At 41.7% G+C, this 18,916-nt stretch overlaps 1 protein-coding gene across 1 annotated transcript in view; it reads left to right on the top strand.

Moving 5' to 3' along the window:
* Positions 1-18,916, top strand: part of RPA1 (replication protein A1) — a 60,372-nt gene that overhangs the window by 27,706 nt on the left and 13,750 nt on the right. Inside the window, exons 7-15 of the mRNA XM_027861865.1 lie at positions 579-708; positions 2,094-2,196; positions 3,789-3,857; positions 4,002-4,194; positions 4,384-4,523; positions 4,902-5,050; positions 8,511-8,643; positions 11,070-11,246; positions 13,304-13,411. Coding sequence (XP_027717666.1) covers positions 579-708; positions 2,094-2,196; positions 3,789-3,857; positions 4,002-4,194; positions 4,384-4,523; positions 4,902-5,050; positions 8,511-8,643; positions 11,070-11,246; positions 13,304-13,411 — 1,202 coding nt within the window. The remainder of the gene's footprint in view (positions 1-578; positions 709-2,093; positions 2,197-3,788; positions 3,858-4,001; positions 4,195-4,383; positions 4,524-4,901; positions 5,051-8,510; positions 8,644-11,069; positions 11,247-13,303; positions 13,412-18,916) is intronic.

Here is an 18,916-nt window from a genome sequence, read left to right as displayed (position 1 = left end):
ACTGCTGCGCTCTCTCCAGGGAGCACAGAATGTGGTCTAGGCTGGGCGGAGTCAGAGCTGTCCTGTGCCCAAGGGCAGGTTCTCACCATTGACTTCATGCCATAGTCTTCCTTAGCGTCTGTAGGACAATAAGATCCTAGAATTTTTCTTGCGACAAAATGACAATTTTGCCAGATAGTAACTCATTTATCTGAGTGACAGTCCCTGTCTCCCCAGGTCCACAAGCACCTTTTCTTTTGCCTGTTGCTGCCCCAATATCCTATTGTGTTCATTCAAAAAAGGTTGTATTTGCTTCTCTGTGATCTTATGCATGACCAGTACTCCCAAATCAGGTTTCAGGAATAGGACTGGAAAGGATTAGAGCCTAATGACACTACTTCTCCAGTCCCTACTGTGTACTTTTCCTGGAGACTACCTTTCCAAGCCTCCCTCTGCAACTCTCAGCCATTATTGTATGGATAGAAATGAGAAGTAACCTGAATGTATTTCCTACTATTTTATATAATTCTCCTCATGGAGCTGGCCATAAATACAGATGTTATACAAGTGAAATACAAGTGTTTGTGTATATTTTAAAGGTTCCACAGCACCTAAGAGCTTTGGTGTTCCAAAGACATCTGGTAAAGTTGGAAGCACTAATCTGAACACTCCCGGAGGATCCCAGTTGAAAATTGTGCCCATCGCCAGCCTCAACCCATACCAGTCCAAGTGAGTTGTGAGACCTGCCAAGTTCACGATGTCCTTCCTTATCATTAAAAATGGTTTCTGACTTGTGTGCCAACTGTAGAGATACCAGATGTTTGTTGAGATTTTGATATTCGATCTAATTTCTTATCTTTTGAATAATCTGTGTCAGCTTTGTAAAAAATCCCGTAACCCACTAAGATTGTAAAAAAAGATGCGTAAACTTCATGAAGCAAACAAATGATGGAGATTATTATACTGAAAAATACTAATTCTTAAAAAAAAACCATCTCATAATTGAAAGAATACCATGTTGGTCTAAATTTGATCTCCCTCTCTATTTAACTTCCCCTCCCTATGTATGCCCTATTCCTAAATGAAATCTCTTTGAAAAGGAAAAAAAATTATTTTGTGTTGCACACTGGAAATCTAAATCTGATTATGAATAGATTTGGATTTGTGTAAGCTGTAAAGGGTGGAAAGCACAGTCTATCCTCAGACCAGCACAGCATCAGCCGTGAACACTGGTGTCCACTGACCATGCTGTGCTTCTGGATACCTGTCATCAGCAGGAGATTGTCATCCTCAAAATAGATGATGATGATGATCTGGGTTAAGATTGTCTGTGCATTGCTGACTGCAGTGCAGTCTTGTTAATCTAGATTAATCTATTTAATCAGATTAACCTGGGCAATTTAAAAAGAATACCTTTCTTCTCAAGGCTGTTTTGTGGATAATACTTTATTTTTACAGCTGTCTTTGAGGTAGGAAAGTGTATGAGGGATTATAAGAGGCCTTCTTTGCAAGTTAGCTTCTTCACTCAAGGTAACCTGAGATGTTTGTAAAGTGCTTTGTAAACTTTAAAGCACTATGTAAATTTCATCATCATTATCATCATCCAGATGCTATTTAGAAGAGCAGGGCCAAATCTAAAACTTGGATCTATCCTCATGAGATCTTTTGGGCATATTGTTGTGTGTGTGACTGATTCCATAGACCATAACTTTGTGTTTACTTTTCCGTGCATTGGAAGCAGGACATGAATTTGACATCATTTGTAACAGTTCACAGAATTAAAAAGAGTTGATAAACTACAAGTATTGACTGATGGGCACTGGGTTTTTTAGCTTAGGGGCTTTCATTAAGAATCTGTTGCTGCCTTAGTTTATTTTTGGAGAGGAAGATGGATTATACATCTGCTTCTTTGAGAGCATAAGTTAACATTTTACCATCTTGTCTACTTTGTCTTTTGCTTTTTCTGTAAACTGACAGCCTTGTATATTCTCTTTTGATCAGAATGCTTGTCCAATGGGCAGAGATGGCCTGGGCCAGGGAGGCCGTTGTGGGGGAGATACCATGTTTTCTTTGAATAGGATTTTCTGAACATTTGATATTTATTTGTTTCCCAGGTGGACTATTTGTGCTCGTGTCACTAATAAAAGTCAGATCCGCACCTGGAGCAACTCTCGAGGGGGAGGAAAGCTTTTCTCTATAGAAATGGTTGATGAAAGTGTAAGTTGTCTGTCACTTGGGGAAACAGGAGCAGTTGACCCCTTGAACAACAGAGGACTCATCTCTCTGCCTGTCTGTCCAGTAGAAAGCCAGAAGAGGCAAAAGGAAACATGATAGGCAGAGTTCTTTTGACTCAGACTGTGGTGTATTGGTACTATCCGGGGTTGGGAGTCATAAATAAGACTTTGTATCTTAGTCTTAAATGAGAGCATTTAGAATTGTTGGAGCTAGACTTCTGAATGCACAAATGGTCCCTTGGGCAGAAGGAACAAGAAGCATTGTCTGGCTCTTGGCAAGCCAAGTGGCAGCGCTGGGATGCTGGTGTCTGCTTGGTAGATCAGTGGAGCGCTACAGTGCTTGGGGCTGCACACAGGGTCTCTTGGTCCCTGAGACAGCCATCTTGTTAAAGGACTTCAGGGGGGTGGCTTCTGCCTGTGGCCTTTCATATGGTTTATCCAAACAAAATGATTGAGCGTGTTGGTGGAGTGAGAAGAAATTCTAGACTAGTTTGGGGCGGGAGCAAAGACTCCTTTCAGAGATAGGACCGGAACTTGGGTCTTGGTGACAAGCTAACAATGGCTCTTTTTGGCCTAGGAGTCCAGAGACCTGCATTCTAATCCTGGCTCTACCAGGACCACTTAGGGACTATGTGCCAGTCATTAAGCAATATGTCAACTCCCACCTCTCAGAGCTCACAACGTGTGTATACCTAAGGCGAGTCACTGAAGCTCTCCCCCTTAGCTCTTTGAGTGAATAATTGAGGGGAGTGGAACAGATCAGTGCTTAGGTCCTTTTTAGCTCTGAATTTTTATGATTCTAATCTATCTTTGTGGGATGTTTCAGCCATTTATTTCCATTTTTGACTTAACAGCAGCATTTTAACTGATGGTGAAAGTAAAAACTAAGGTACTAGCAATTTTGAAAATCAGGTTATTGATCTGGCGTTAGTTGTCATGTATTAAGAATGAGTTGTCATGACATATTTAGCAGATATAACGCAATACCTAATTTAAGAAGTAAATAAGCTTTATTTGCAGCAAAACTGGTGATTCTCTAATTTCCTAATAGTTTTACGTAGGAGCAAAGGATGGAGAACGTTGGGCCAGTTTGAATTATTTCTACTCAGAACTCAGTTTCTTTTTTGTGTGTGGAAATATGAAACTTAGCTGAGTTTTATTCTTTGTTGTTCCTAACCCAAAGTTAGTAAAGCTTGGAGATGGAATCAAATAGTTGAATAACTGAAAAACTGAATTGGACAGGATCCCAGAATATCAACACTAGAAGCACCTTGTGCTCCATCTAGTCTATCCCTATCTAAAGACACATCCTTTCTGTAAACACTTACCAATGATTCTGGACACCTTTTACTTGGAGAGTTCTGGAGGGAGGGGATAGCCTGCTGGGACTGCCCATTGCATTTTTCCACAGCTGTAATTGTTAGGGAGTTTTACCCTACTTGGAACTGACTTTATGTACATTTGGGTGTTTCTTAGCTGGCTGTTTCAAGCCCACTAGTGAATTCCATGGCTGTTGTGACAACTGGTTTGGCAAGACTTTGCATAAAACTAACTGCTTCTCGTATTTTCTTGCAGGGCGAGATCAGAGCTACTGCTTTCAATGATCAAGTAGACAAGTTCTTTCCCCTCATTGATGTGAATAAGGTATAGTCTTGAATATAGAAGGATTGAGTCACAGTTGCTCATTCACCTAGAAATTAGTTGAATGGTGGAGATAGGAATCTCGATGATTGTTCAAGTTATCCACATCCCTGGTTTGAGATCTTGTGGCCTGACATCTCTTTGTAGGTGTATTACTTCTCCAAAGGCACCCTGAAGATTGCTAATAAGCAGTTCACGGCTGTTAAGAATGACTATGAAATGACCTTCAATAATGAGACCTCTGTCGTGCTTTGTGAAAATGCTCATCACTTACCTACAGTTCAGTTCGACTTCACGGTGATTGGTGACCTGGAGAACAAGGCTAAAGATTCACTTGTAGGTAAGCGCATGTGATTTAAAAAAAAGAAAAAAGCTGTGATACTGAGCAGTCACTGGCTTAGTTATGCCAATGGGTGAGGAAGGCAGGGGTTTGCAAGGCTGGGGTCCTGTAGATTTCATCTTTGGGAGTGAGGTTTTCCAGCTGGGATCTGTAAGCATCCCTCACTCAAATACTGTGCCTCCATTTCAGACGTAATTGGAGTCTGTAAGAGCTATGAAGATGCCGGCAAAGTCGTTGTGAAGTCTTCCAACAGAGAGGTTTCTAAGAGGAACATCCATTTGATGGATACGTCAGGGAGGCTGGTGACAACAACTCTGTGGGGAGAAGATGTAAGTGACTGCTCAGGAGCCTCAGCAGAGGCATCACTTGGGACGTGTTTAAAAAAAAATCCCCCAAAACTCTTGGTTTGTAGATGTTGGGGTCTGTGCGTAGAACGGGAAATTGTCTTAGGAATCAGAAATCCTCAGTTTGATCCTTTTCTGTGAAGATGTATTGCTCTTTAAAGCTTTGCCTTGTGGTTCCTGAGGTGATCTTGAGCCTGTAATGATGCTCAGAGAGTCTTGGTATAGTGGGTGGTCTTACGTGTGGCCTGAGAAATGTGCATAAAGCACTTGAGGTGTGGCTGGGCAATAAGGCTTTTTGTGTAAGTACTGAGTGTGCCCCTAGAGCCCTACTAACTGTGTGTGTGACTTTGTCGGTTATTGCAGGCCGACAGATTCGATGGTTCTCGACAGCCTGTGTTGGCTATCAAAGGAGCCCGAGTCTCTGATTTTGGTGGGCGGAGTCTCTCTGTGCTGTCTTCAAGCACAATCCTTGTGAACCCTGATATTCCAGAGGCCTTTAAGCTCCGTGGATGGTAGGTTTTTGTGGGGACAACCAAAAAGGGCCCCTTATTTCTCTCCTGGTAGGGAACTGGGTTCTCCTTGTGGTTCTTGTATCAGGCCTGTGACCTGTCGGCTGCGCAGGGGGGGCTTGTTTCTATATTTCTGGGAGGCATTATGCCTTCTGAGAGGACGGCTTTCAGCTTCTTAAACTGACAAACCTGTAATCCCATGACCAACCTTGAAGAGACGGAGGGAGGCAATTAAAGTGAAAGCATTGCCAGCTGACCCAGATCCTCCCAAAGCAGGCACAGTTAGACTTTAGCAATTCTGCTTTGAGGAGCTTTAGTGGAGAGAACATTTTTCTCCCTGAGATTTGATCCATGTTATGGGTCTCTTAAGGTTTTCATTGGTGTGGAGGAGGGGAACGAAATAGCCTGTGTTGGAGTACATCTTCTTCTTCTTTGGTTTTTTCACTGGACTCCGTGATAAAGTACTGTGAGAACAATAGGCCTTTGTTAGCAGGCCATTGACGTTCCCAAGGCACTCTGGGGAGGAGAGCCTGCCAAGGTCTCTACAATATATCTTCTTTTTCAGAAAGTTAGAATTCTTCATTAAGAGAACACCACTTGAGTTGAACATGATTTGTGAGAATTGGTTTGGTTAAAGAAAACATTTTAACTAGCTTTACTTAAATTATGTGGCTGTAGTTGGAGAGAAGTGCATGACTTCCAGATTGTTGCATAGGGTTTAAATAAAAAAGCATTTCACTGATTGTAGATAAGATCTCATGGGTTCTAAGCCTTTACTGTGGAGCACCAGTAGAGAGGTAGAGGGAATGGTTCTGCCACCAGGATGATGGCTCACACTTGTGTGGCTTTCTGAGATGTGTAGAGCTTGGTTTTTTCATATGTCTTGGTTGATCCTATAGGCAGCAATGGGAGGCAGGTATTGTTCTCATTGCCACCACCCCACTTTCCCCCACCTATTTTTTTTTTTAAACAGATGAATTGACCTAGGTCAAAGAGGCAGGGGAATTGGCTATGATCCCATGGCCCCCAGGATGTGTTTGAGGCAGGTTCTGAGCTCAGCCCTTTACTGACTTGGAGTTCAGCCCATTGTCTACTATGCCACACTGCTGTGCCAACCACCTGTGTGACCTTAGACAAGTCATTTTCCGTTGATGAGCCTTAGGGGTTCCCCCCCAATATAAAATGAAGAGTCTGATTTAGATAACTTTTTTAAATGATTTTTAAAAAAATTCTGAATTTGATGAATGTTCCTCCCCCCCCCCAAAAAAACCAAAACATTTTGATACAGGAAGGGGAACTGAAAGAAAAAATTTTTATGTGAAAATGTGACTGTTGTGTACGGCTTGTTTACATGTTCCTTTGAAAGACTGTCCTTTCTTGGCTATGTTTCTTTTTGAACTTCAGGTCTCTTCTGCATTTTAAAAAATGCTTCAGTGACCCCCTTTTCTCTTCCTTTTTTGGATAGTCCTGTCAGTAGCTCCTCTCTTCCCAAGTCCCTCAATACAAGAAGAAAAACATAGTTCTTGTAACAAGAGGCATAGTTAAGCCATGTCCAGACATGCCTCATTCTACACTTTGGGTCCGTCAGCCCTCTGTCAGAAGGTGGGGTATCAGGCACTGAGGGGGTAAGCATCCCTACCTCAGGTGACCGTGATTCTGAGGCGGGCTCTCCAGCCTACCTCTCCTTCCCCCCTGGACAAGGCTTATTTAAAGAAAATGTTTTATTGTAAACTAGGAAATCATCCACAGATGTTAACATTGACATATACAATGGCCAGAAACCGGGGATTATAAGTGAAACTAAGAATTCTTATTCATTTGTACATTAATTTTCATGCTTTTGAAACAAGCTTTATGCCTAACTTCTTAAAAAAAAAGTTTACCACCCACCCTATACTTAATATTACGTCTTAGGCTAGTGAATATCAGTCGCCTGAACCCAAAAGGGCAAGGGCTATGAGTTCGTTTTCAGGATCTCATGAACCAGGTCTAATTGGCATGGCCATACTAAGTTGTTTTCTCTTAATTTTATGAGGGACTTGATCCCAGTCCATATAAAAAGCCCCTAGAATTAAATTGATTCTTGGGGTTGGCTAGAGACCCTTTAGTACACACTCTGCTATTACCTGAAGTTGAATGTCTAGGCTGGGGTGGGGGAATATTAGTTCTCAGCTCGAATGACGTGGAGTTTTTATTGTAAGAGGGGCTGTTCTGTCCTTGCTCTGCTGACTCCTGATGAGCTGCCTATAGTGGGAAATGTCTCCTTGGAGCTTTTGAGACAGTAAACTAGTATTGCTGGTGGTGCTGAGACAGATTTATGAACTGATGCTCCGGTGTGAGGGATTTCGCAGCTTACCTGATAGAACAAGAAGGCATTTATCTGCAGCTCAGCCTGGCAGCCAGCCTCCAAGGTGGCATCCCGTAAGTGGGCAATTATGGGGAGGGTCAACTCTCAATTATCTATTTTCTTGATTATTTGTAGCATATTTTTAATCACAGGTTGGCATTTCCTTGACAGGTTCCTTGACGCAATGCTTCTCTCTCTTCTGTATCAATTCATATTGGAACTTAGAGAACAAGAGGCGTAGTGACGCCGCGTCCAGATGTGCCTCATTCTACACGTTGGGTCCATCAGTCCTCTGTCAGAAAGTGGGGTGGCAGGTCCTGAGGGGTTAAGCACCTCTCCCTAACATCCCTCCTTGTTAGGGAACTTAGCTTAGGGAACACAAATTAATTTTTATAATAACATAAAGACCTCATTAAGAATAGAGCTAAATCTGTGATGGGAAGGAAGGGTGCAATTCATTTTAAAATTTAATGTAAATGATTTGGGAATTATCTAATATTTTGACTCTCCATATCAACTTTTTAAAAAATATCTTGATGTAAGAGCATTTTTGTCGCGTGAAGTATTCGTGGTAGTGGTGGTGCTGTTTCTTTGTCAACTGGGTTTCAGTAGCCCAGTGGAGGCTAGTATTAAAGAAAGAACTTTATAAGCCTTAAAGGGCTTATATAAGTGGGAGTCATTATTTGTTATTACCAGAGCTTCAGATTTTTTTTTGCTTTACTTCAAAGTTTTTTGCCTTTTGGGAGTGTTATTGTTTTTAGGGCTTAGACCCCTAAACCAGTGTTGATGGACGCATGGGAAGTGGTTCAGTGATACTTAGCACTTTGCAGTGTGTTCCTTGACCACTGGGGGGCATCAAAACGATTGAGATAACAGTATTGAGGTCATTTGCCACTGATGTTGATAGCCTTCAAAATACAATCAAAATGGAACTAACTTTTTCCCAAATGTGGTTTGAGTGATTGTCCTCACAAATGTCTGTTGCTTGTAAAAATCTGTGGCGAGGGAAAATAAAGATCTAGTATCCGGCCTCAGGGAATAATCAGGTTTTGGAAAAACTGGCATTGCTTTCCCTTTCACGGCTGCTTCTTTATTCTAGTTCTCTTGGTTCTTCAGGTTTGACTCAGAAGGACAGGCCCTAGAAGCTGTTTCAATTTCTGATGCCAGGGGTGGAGGAATTGGAGGGAGTAATGCCAATTGGAAAACTCTGTATGACGTTAAGTCTGAGAACCTGGGACAGGGTGACAAGGTAAGACTACTGCTCCGGCAGTCCTCAAAGCGAGCAGCAGGCATCAGCATCGGCATGAGAAGATTCAAGCACGTCTCTTCTCTCCTCCCCTCTCCTCTCCTTTTTCTTTATTTTAACTTCAGAATCCAGGGAGTTTGCTTCACCATTAAGGTTCAGCATAGCAATAATTTCAAATGTCAAACAAGTGACACCAGATATTAACTTCAAGGACTCTCCTGTTTGTTGTGAACTTAGAATGAAAGAAGGCTAGAATAGGAATTGGAATTCCTTCACTTCTGTGATGTTCTTTAGTGTGATTGATCTTGGACTTTAAAGTGTTCACTCCTCAAGTAGGTGTGTTCTGATGTTTTTGTGTGCACTGAGTATTTGGGGGCCTTTGAGGTTAATACTTTGGCCAGTTACTCTCAGACGTTAGCCTGAGAGTGACCATTCACATTGCCTGCTAAGGGCTGCCTCTGGCATGGAGCTTGGTTTTCCAGATGTCTCTTCCATGCTTATTTAGAATTCTCTTTTCTTCCAGGCTTTGTGGCCTGTGAAGATCTGGCCCAGGCCTGTCGATCACAAGATCCAGACCCTTCTCCTTTCTCTTCTCTACTGTCTCACTCCACTCACTGCATTTCCTTACCTGCCTTTATCGTCACCATCATCTTCATCAACGTGTGTTGATTTTAAGACTCAAGCATTAGACAGATCTATATTGTCACCCAGCAACCGCTTCCCTGCTCCTCTTTGCCCCTCACAGCAGGCTGGATCACAAGGCAGAGGACTGAAGGGCATCCACTCCATGAGCCCCTTTGTGCCCCTGGTACAGAGCAGACTTTGTCTTTTAGGATGTGTTCTGGACTTGGCCCAGACTGGAAAATCAAGAGAATTGTGTGTGACTGGGGATTGGAGAGGGTTGGGTGGGAGTGTGTACAGCCAGGTACTGAAAGTCCTTGAAATAATTCTAGGGCCTGAAGCAGATATCCCCAGGAAGGTTAGAGCTTTCATGGGGTTGTCTCAGTCCTAACCTCAACCCCAAAGCTGTACAGATTTCTTTGTGTTTTTAAATATTTATTTATGTTTAAGCATATTTTTAAAAATACATCTTATTAATACCTTTCTGTTTTTAAATAGTCATTTTTGTGTACATGCATGTTTCCTTTGAGCACACCTTTGTGACAAATAAAAAACGTACAATATTCAGTCCAAAATAGTTCTCCCACTTCTAGGAGATTTCTCTGAATTTGGGATGTGGTGGGAAGGCCCTGTTGGCTGACACACCCCCAGTTAAATAGGCACTGAGCCTCTTTCTGTGGTGTTTGAGTTCACATTGACTTGCATGGCACTGATTTCCTAGTATTTTACTAGGACTTAGAGAATATGTCATCCTTCTTTCCTGTTAATTTTATATTCTATTAGATTTATCCTCTACCACCAAAATGCGAATTTGAAGGAACCTAGAGATCGTCAAGGCTGAGCTGTAGTCTTGTCTGATAGTAGTAGTAGATCCCACATATATCAAGTTTTAAGGTTTATAAAGTGCTTTTCTCTCACAGCAACCCTGTGAAGTAGGTAGTTATCCCTGCTTTTATATCCCATTTTGTAAGTGAGAAAACTGAGGTTCTGAGACATCAGAGGACTTGCTCAAGGTTATCCTTTTTGGAAGTGCTGCGGCTGAAATTCAGACCTTGGTCTTTCCTAATTACAAACTCAGTTCTCTTCTTATGCCGTGCATGCTGTCCTTGGGAACTCTTCTGGGAGTTGGAGAGGGAGCACTTGAGGGAATCTCAGAACTCACTTTAGGACTGAGGCTCAGCAGTGGAAGCTGGCTTCTGTGGGCTTTTACGTCGGCTGAATAAAAACACAGATCACTCTAGACCCCAGGATTCATTGTTCTCCCCTGCCCCCCCCCCCCCCAAACAAATTGGCTGGAAGGCTGGTTGGCCATAGCTTTACTAGATTTTATAGTCTGCAGCTCTCTATTTCCTAGGTCTGCTAACTGGTGATTCATCGCTCTCCAAAGAAGAATGCAAAGGACAGAAATCTTTGTCTTTTGAAAGAGAAAACTGCAGAGCGTGACTCTTGCCCAGTCTTCAAGTAGAAGAAAGGAGAGAGCACATCTTTTCAGTCCTTTCAGCATAACCCAATTGAGACTTTGGCGCATTTCTAGCATTAAGAAGTTATTTTCTTTAGAACTGGGTTTAACCACACACACACCCACACACACCCACAGAAAGTGGGGTGGTTGTTGTTGTTGCATTGGTATGCTTGAACTCTAACACTCTAGAAGAAATCTTTCCCTGTGAGCCCTAGGATCTTTAAGACCTTGAATAGTTCAACATACCGCATAATAGTCTGTCACGAAAGCACTCTAGTTGCCTGTAATTGTAGTCCGGAATGTAGGTTTGGTGAACCAGTGTCCTGTCCTTCTATCCCTCTGAAAGGCCGATTACTTCAGTTGTGTGGCAACCGTGGTGTACCTTCGCAAGGAGAACTGTATGTACCAGGCTTGTCCCTCTCAAGATTGCAATAAGAAGGTGATAGACCATCAGAATGGACTCTACCGCTGTGAGAAGTGTGATCGTGAATTTCCTAGCTTCAAATACCGAATGATCCTGTCGGTAAGATTCTGAGGCTCATTCGCACAGAGAGAGAGCCCTGCACAGTGTGCAGAGCATTTCGTTTATGGTAACCCTCGGATGTGATGTGATGGATTACTTTATGAGCAGCGCAATTTTACAGATGAAAAAACTGAGGTCCTGAGGTTAAGGTCACTCAGAAATGTATTCAGCGTCTCTTGTGTATGGAACTGCAATGGGTGCTGCAGGGGCTAAGACGTTTGATAGCACTGTCTCGGTGCTCCTGGAGCTCAGTCTTTCCCTGCAGTCCTGTAGCTAATACGTGGGAGAGCGTGAACCCAGGCTTGCTGACTCCACTGGGCGTGTGGCCTCGTGTTATTTCCCACTGCACACATGTGCTCATCCCCCATGCTGGCCAGAAACCCTAGGGATGATTGAGCATGGAATAGTTTTTTGAGGGTCCTGGAAACAAGGAGGGAAGAAAGGAGGTTTTCGATGAACTCACTGGCATACTTTGTTCCCACTAAAAGTTCTTCTTGCCAGAAATTTGAGTTTGGCGACCCTTCCTGATTCTGGTCCACAAGTGTGGCCTGCAGTGCAATTAGAGCATTGGTGGCACTTGCCTGCTAACAGTTATGAAGATAAATTAATTTGAAATGGCATTTCTGGAGAGCAGTAATTGCACTTGTACAGCTGATCCCTATATTTAGTTCATTTTCTTGCAGGTAATGTTCTGTTTCCCAGGCCTTAATGGAGCCTGCCTCAGAGGAAAACATCTCTGAGTGATGTCGAGATGGTGGCGTCTTCTTCCCCTGCTAGAGCTGAGCTGTTTTCCATTTTAAAAACCTCTTACAAATTAAGGGTTTATAGCTACCCTATGTTGCCATGCAGAAACTTAACTTAGCAGAAAGACTCTGTCTGTAGTCAGGTTTATCATTTTGTGTTTTGTACCCTGTGCTTTTTGCAAAACCGAGATAACACATTATTTTGTAGACAGCTCATTCACAATAGCTTTTTTTGTTAAACTTTAAATGGCAGAATTCCTAGGCACAGTCGCTTGTGTCCCCTGGATCTGTGTGTCCAACATGATTGCCACTCTGGTGGCTCTGGTCTTTTTTCCCCTTCCAGGGACTGTGGAAGCTGCAGGTGGGAACCACACAGATATGTCATCCGTTGCCTTGCTCTGTGTGGCTGTGTGTTATTTTACAAAGAGAATTCCACCATATTTCACCTATCAGGTCATGTCAGTAACAGAACCCTTCTTACAAACCCCACAGACCCCCAAGATAAGGATGCATTAAGTCACTTGCCCAATAAATCATCGAATGTAAAGATAAGAGACCTGAGCCTCAGAGAGGGAGAATGACATGTCCGTGGTTACCTCCCATCACTGATGGCCAGGAGGATGGGCACCCCCTTTCCTGCCTTTTTAAGGCCAGGGCTTTTCTCCCATCTTATCCTTGGCTCTCCTCTTTCTTACTTTCGAGGCTGAGATATTTGTAGCCTGTTCCTCCGTCCCGCCCTTCCACCCACCCTCGCTTACTTGTGGTGATGCCATTTCTGATTCAAGCTTCCTGTGCTCTGTCCAAGTTGGGAACACTTTGTTCTCAGCTCATTTGCTCACTTAGATTTGAATATAAATTCACTGGCTGCCTTACAATGAGGAGATTTTAAGTCCAGACTAAATCCTTCAACTCACTTTTATGCCTTGTCTGTTCTTCTGGAGGCCCCCACTCCCCCACCAGTGGAGGCCTGAGAGCCTTGGGTGAAGTCCCTGGTGTGACCCCTGGAGCATGCAATCCCACTGAAATGAAAAACCAAAGTCGTAAAGCTCATGTCGTAAAGGAAAGGCTTATGAAAACGTCCCAGCTCAAGGGCAGTGGCAGATGGATGGAGGGAAACTTGAGTTCTCTGTGTCAGTGTGTGTCTTCACACCTGTCTATGTTGCATTGTGTTCTCATTTTCATCCAGTTTTTAGTTTTAAAATAGACTCTTATTATGGAATGACTATAGGTGTATACTAATAGTTTCTTAATACAATGATTTACAGTTCTGTTTATTTTCTCTAGGGGCAATAATTTAGAGTTGTGTTTTTTCAGGTCAATATTGCGGATTTCCAGGAGAATCAGTGGGTGACTTGTTTCCAGGAATCTGCAGAGGCTATCCTTGGACAGAACGCTGCATATCTTGGGGAATTAAAAGACAAGGTCAGTTACCTTTCTGATTCAAAGGATGCAAATTTCCCAAAGGCCTTCTGTGTGGACACTATTCTTCTCTATGCAGTGATTTCCACCTCTTTAGACTGTTTCCCCTGTTTGTGTTTTGTTTCCCAATCCAATTCACTTTGATGCCCAGCTTCTTGTCCTGTACTTTGGTAGATATGGATGCCCTGGAAGAGATCAGATTATATGGCATCTGTGAGACATGCTCTGATAGGTAAAAAGCACTCATTAAATGTAGGAGATTGATTCTTGTTGCTTACATGCCCGTGTTCTGTGCTTTTGAGGCCAGGATATCTCAAATCAACATAGATTCTGAGATCATCTGATGTTGTACGGGCATACCTTGCTTTACACCACTGACACCTCTGAAAAGCTGGATGGAAAACCAAATCACAGCTTTTAATAATAGATTTCACTGATATCTTGTTTTTACATTGCATAAAATTTCTCTTGAATTCTTCCACGTCCCAGACAGCTAACCCTTATTATAAGAATTTTTATTTTGAAGAGAAAGTTGAGAAAATGGCAGAACTGATCAACATATCAAGAAATTCTGGTGTTTTATGCTGTGTTCTACACTGCTGACCCTCTCTCTGCAGAGGAGTAGGGGGATTTCTGCAGATCTCTGCTTTGGGGTCAAACTTACTCTTCATATTTTAGCACCGTTCAGTTCCTGATTGGGTGGTCGAAGGGGAGCACATTTTACCTGGCTGTGGTCATTGTGGAGTTGTTTTAATGGCTCTGCTTCCTCCACTTTCCATTAATCTGTATCTAAGGCTCCTCGTGTTTCTCTGAATTTGTCATCCTCGCTGTGTGATGCAGCACAGTCATCATGCTTTCCAGAATGGTTGCGCCAATTCACAGCTCCACCAACAGTGCACCAGTGTGCCTGTCTTTCTGCAGCCCCTCCAGCCTTGGCTCTTTCCATCTTTTGTCATTGGCCGATTTGCTGGGTGTGAAGGGAAACTTCAGGGTTGTTTTGATTTGTATTTCTCTTGTTAACGATTTGTAATATTTTTCATATGTTATTAGCAATTTGCAATTCTTTTGAGAATTGTTTATATCCTTTGACTACTCAGATTTGTAATGGCTTGTTTTCATTTGGTTGTCTATATGTCTTGTATGTCAATACCTTGTCAGAGATATTTGTTACAAAGTTTTTTTTTTTTTTTGCTGTTTGGTGAGGCAGTCAGGATTAAGTGACTTGCCCAGGGTCACACAGCTAGTAAATGACAAGTGTCTGAAGCTGGATTTGAACGAAGATTTTTTTAATTCCTAGGCCTCTGTCCTAGGCCCGCTTCCCTTTCCCTTTCCTCCCTTTCCTCTACCTTCTATATTATTTCCATTGCTGATCTCATCTGCTCCCATGAGTCCATTTATCTCTGTGTAGGTCATTCTGAAATTGACTTATCCAGCCATAACCTCTCTCGTGACTTCCAGACTTGAATCTCCAGCTGCCTATTGGATATCTCAAACCAGATGTAGACAACTTGAGCTCAACATGCCGAAAACTGAACTCACCGTCTTTTTGCCCAAATCCTCCTCTCCTCTTCTGAATTTCCGTATTACTGTTGAGGGCACCACTATCCTCCCAGTCATCCAAGCATCTAACCTAGGTGTCATCTCTGACTTCACTTTTTTCATACTACCCCCACCCCAAATTGAATCTTGCTAAGTCCTTTTGATTTTTATCTTTGTAATACCTATTGTATAAGCCCCCTTCTCTCCTCTGACATTGCCACTGCACTAGTACAGATCCTTACACCTGGACTATTATAATAATTTTCTGATTGGTCTGCCTGCCTTGAATCTCTACCCACACACACAATTCAACAAACTTCTGTGTTTCCCTGTCACATCCAAGAAAAACTTCTGCTTGGTGTTCAAAGCTCTTCTTAACTGGCCCCTTCCTACATTTCCAGTCTTCTAGTGATAGTGGCCTCTTTGCTTTTCCTTGCACAAAACATTCCTATCTTCTGACTCTGTGCATTTCCGCTGGCTGTCCCCAGTTATTCCTGGAATTTTCTCCTTTCTCTTCTCTGCCTCCTGGTTTCCTTGGCTTCTTTCACAGCTGAGCTAAAATTCCGCCTTCTCTAAGAAGCCTTTCCCAATCCCTTTCATGTCAGTGCTCTCCTCTGTTAATTATCTCCAGTTTATCCTGAGCATAGTTTGTTTGTACACAGCTATTTGCATGCTATCTCCCCTATCAGATTGAGCTCCTGGAAAGCAGGGACTGTCTTTTTGCCTTTCTTTGTATCCCCAGTGTTTAGTCCTGGCACATAGTAGGCACTTAATAAGTGCTTGTTGATTTGACCTTTCTTCTACCAGATGTGTTACTTTGTTTTGTGCAAAAATGTTCAATTTTGTGTAATCAGAATTATCTACTTGATCTTTTTTGATTGCCTTTGTCCTTCTCTTCATTAAAAAGTCATTGACTAATAGTTTCGAAAGATAAATATCTGCTTCTCTTCTGATTTTTTTATGGTATGATCTTTAATATTCAGGTCACATCCATTTTGAATTTTATTGTGGAACACAATGTAAGATGTTGGTCTAAGCCTAGTTTTTGCCAAACTGCTCTCTTGTTTTCCCAGAAATTCTTGTGAAATAAGAGAGTTCTCCCCTAGGTCATTTATATTTTCAGTTTTATCAAACACTGAGCTATTGAGTTCAGTTATTTCTGATTCTTCATTGTCTAGTCTGCTCCATTGATCTGCTTCTTTAAAAAACCGTTACCACAAGATTTAGGTGTTTGCTACTTTATAATATAGTTTAAAGACTGCTATTTCCCTATTGTACCTTTTAAAAATTATTATTATTTCTTTTGATAGTCTAGATCTTTTGTTCCTCCACATGAATTTTGCTATTATTTTATGTAGCTATGTAAAGTATCCCTTTGGTACAGCATTAAATCTGTTAATTAACTTTGATGATGTTTTAATTTTTATTATATTGGCACAGCCCAGCCATGAGCATTAAATATTTTTCTGGTTATTTAAGATATCCTCAAATGACTTTTTCTGTGCATAAATAGCACTTGCTTTTTCAAGGAAATTCAATTTAAACAAACATTGGTTAAGCTCCTATTATTTGCGCTGGACTGCGCTTTGGGGTAGATAAAAGATAGAAGATTAAATCGACCATGGCAATTTAATAGGGAAAATGCACCAAAAAACCAAACAAACAAACAAAAAAACCCAAAAAACAACAACAACAACAACAAAAACCAAGAGTCGTGAACCAAGTTAAGACCAAAGGGGAAAGGAATGTTACTGATCAGAGGAGCAAAGGCTGCTGTTTGGAGCGGAGGGCATTTGAGGAGGCCTTCGAGGGTCAAACGACTTCAGTGGGCAGAGAAGTGAGGCAGCAGGTCTTTTGTTAAGATCTTGTAAAATGAATATTTCTTTTACATAGTGAATAATCACCCTTGAATTTTAATATGTTTTTGATTGAAAATCTGGATTTCAAAGTATATTTGATGCTTAAAGTGGAATATACCAGAAGTTAGGCCTTAGTTAGATGAGATGTTCCATTTGCCAAGTTCTATTTTATTCTAATGTAATACACTTTCTGTATAGGTTTGTTAATGATTATTCCCTCTCAGCTGAACTTGGGAGACAGTATCAGAGAGAGTTTGGTATTCTTTAAACCATACCAAGAAGAGCATTGATAAATGAATTTTTTTTCTTCACCTAAAACAGTCTTAAAGTAGGTCATGATCTTTTCTAGAGATCGTAGTTTATCTGCTGTTTATTTGGCACTTTCTCTTTCTTGTCCTCCATTTCAGTTCTGTCCATTTTGTCCCATCCCCCATGCATCTCTAAAATTGTGTGCTAGCTTTCTGAAAATATTCTGTCGAAACCGTTTACCAGTAACGGCTAAAACGTGCTTTAAAGTGTGGTGTTATCCTCATTGTCTGTTCTGCTTGGCCCTCTGTTTTCATAACAGATTGTAAGACTCAGTGCAGGCCTTTCAGGATTTTTTATTCGATTATTAAATTTAACTGCCTTCACTGCTGCTGAATGAGGATGAGTAGAAACCCCTTCCCACAGGAGCTATCACACGCTTGCAGTGTGAGCCCGACACTTACCTTAATCTTGGAAGGAGATAGAAAATGATTTAATTTTTGCGCATTTGACTATGTTCAGTTTACATATTCATAGCTTTTCCCTACAAAATAACTTTTAAAGAATAGACCAACAGGCACAAACCTTTTTTATACTCCTGTTCCCCTGAGATTAATATACAAATAGCTCTTGCCAGAGAGATCCAACCACCTTTGGAATGGTTGGACTGCGCTAGTATTTTAAGTGATCCTACCTAAGGTTTCAAATTTAACTTCCACTGAGTAGGTGGAGGGATTTTATACTTCTTCTAGTGCTTGCTCGTCGTTTCGGTCTAGCTGGTTACAACCTCCAGACAACAACCAATTTTACAAATAACGATGAGCAACTAGGCAAGCTGAGAGAGCGAGCGAGAGCGTGTTTGTGTGTGTGTTCCAAAATCAAAACCAAATAGTGCACCTAATGTGGTACTCTACAGGACTGGTCTAGAGACCAACTTCTGCCTTGGTTTGGATTTGCTGTAGTTCTTCCAACTCCCATATTTCTTGGATTCCATTCTTGTTTGGTGCCACCTCGTGCTTCCCATGCCTTCGACTCCCCAGTATTGTTTTAAAAGTTTCAGTGCTTTATACTAGGGGTGGGGAACCTTGGGTCTTGAGGCCACATGTGGTCTTCTAGGTCCTTGGGTGTGGCCTTTTGATTGAGTCCAAGTTTTACAGAACAAATCTATTTATTAAGCACAAAGAACAAATCTATTTATAAATCTATTTATATAAACCTTCCTCTCGTTGTAAGAAGGGAACTAAGAAAGAAATGTGAATAAAGTATCAGAAGATTCTGATCATGAAATGAATGAGGTAGACAGCTGTCTATATAGATCGGCAACGCTAAATACATAGAGAGTAACTACAGTGTAGAAAGGATAGCAGTTGAGACATCCGGAAATTCATGAGGGAAAAAAAGCCAACAGTAGAGCCTGTGACCTCAGATAACTATGTAAAAAGCAGGGGTAATAAGAGCAAAGTAATTTAATGATCCTCATATGATAAGGCAAATTTGACTTCATCTGACACAGACTTGAGGTGAAGCTCAGGGCTAGAATTAGGCTCTGAAAAGGATGTACTTTACTCAGATGAAATGGGATATATGAAAGAGTAGAGTGTGGGAGGATGGAGCAGGGCAGCATTTTAGATTAAGAAGGTGAACTTGTGTGAGGAAATCCTGGAACCAGAAAGGGAGAAAGCATTGTGGAGGCGGAAATAGAACATGTATTGTCATCAGAGTGTATTCCTGGCTACCTTCACAGAAAGAAGAAATAGACCACAGCCTGGCATGGCAGTAGTGATGGAGAATTTCCGTTATCTGGACATTTATGGTCATGGTTTCTCCTGCCCAAAGAAAAGTAGCTACTTGTTTCTTGACTGGC

The sequence above is a fragment of the Vombatus ursinus genome, unplaced genomic scaffold (assembly GCF_900497805.2).
Source record: "Vombatus ursinus unplaced genomic scaffold, bare-nosed wombat genome assembly UNPS02014768.1, whole genome shotgun sequence".
Classification (NCBI taxonomy): domain Eukaryota; kingdom Metazoa; phylum Chordata; class Mammalia; order Diprotodontia; family Vombatidae; genus Vombatus; species Vombatus ursinus.
The sequence above is the reverse complement of the archived record's forward strand: the minus strand, read 5'-3'. Positions and strand labels throughout refer to the sequence as shown.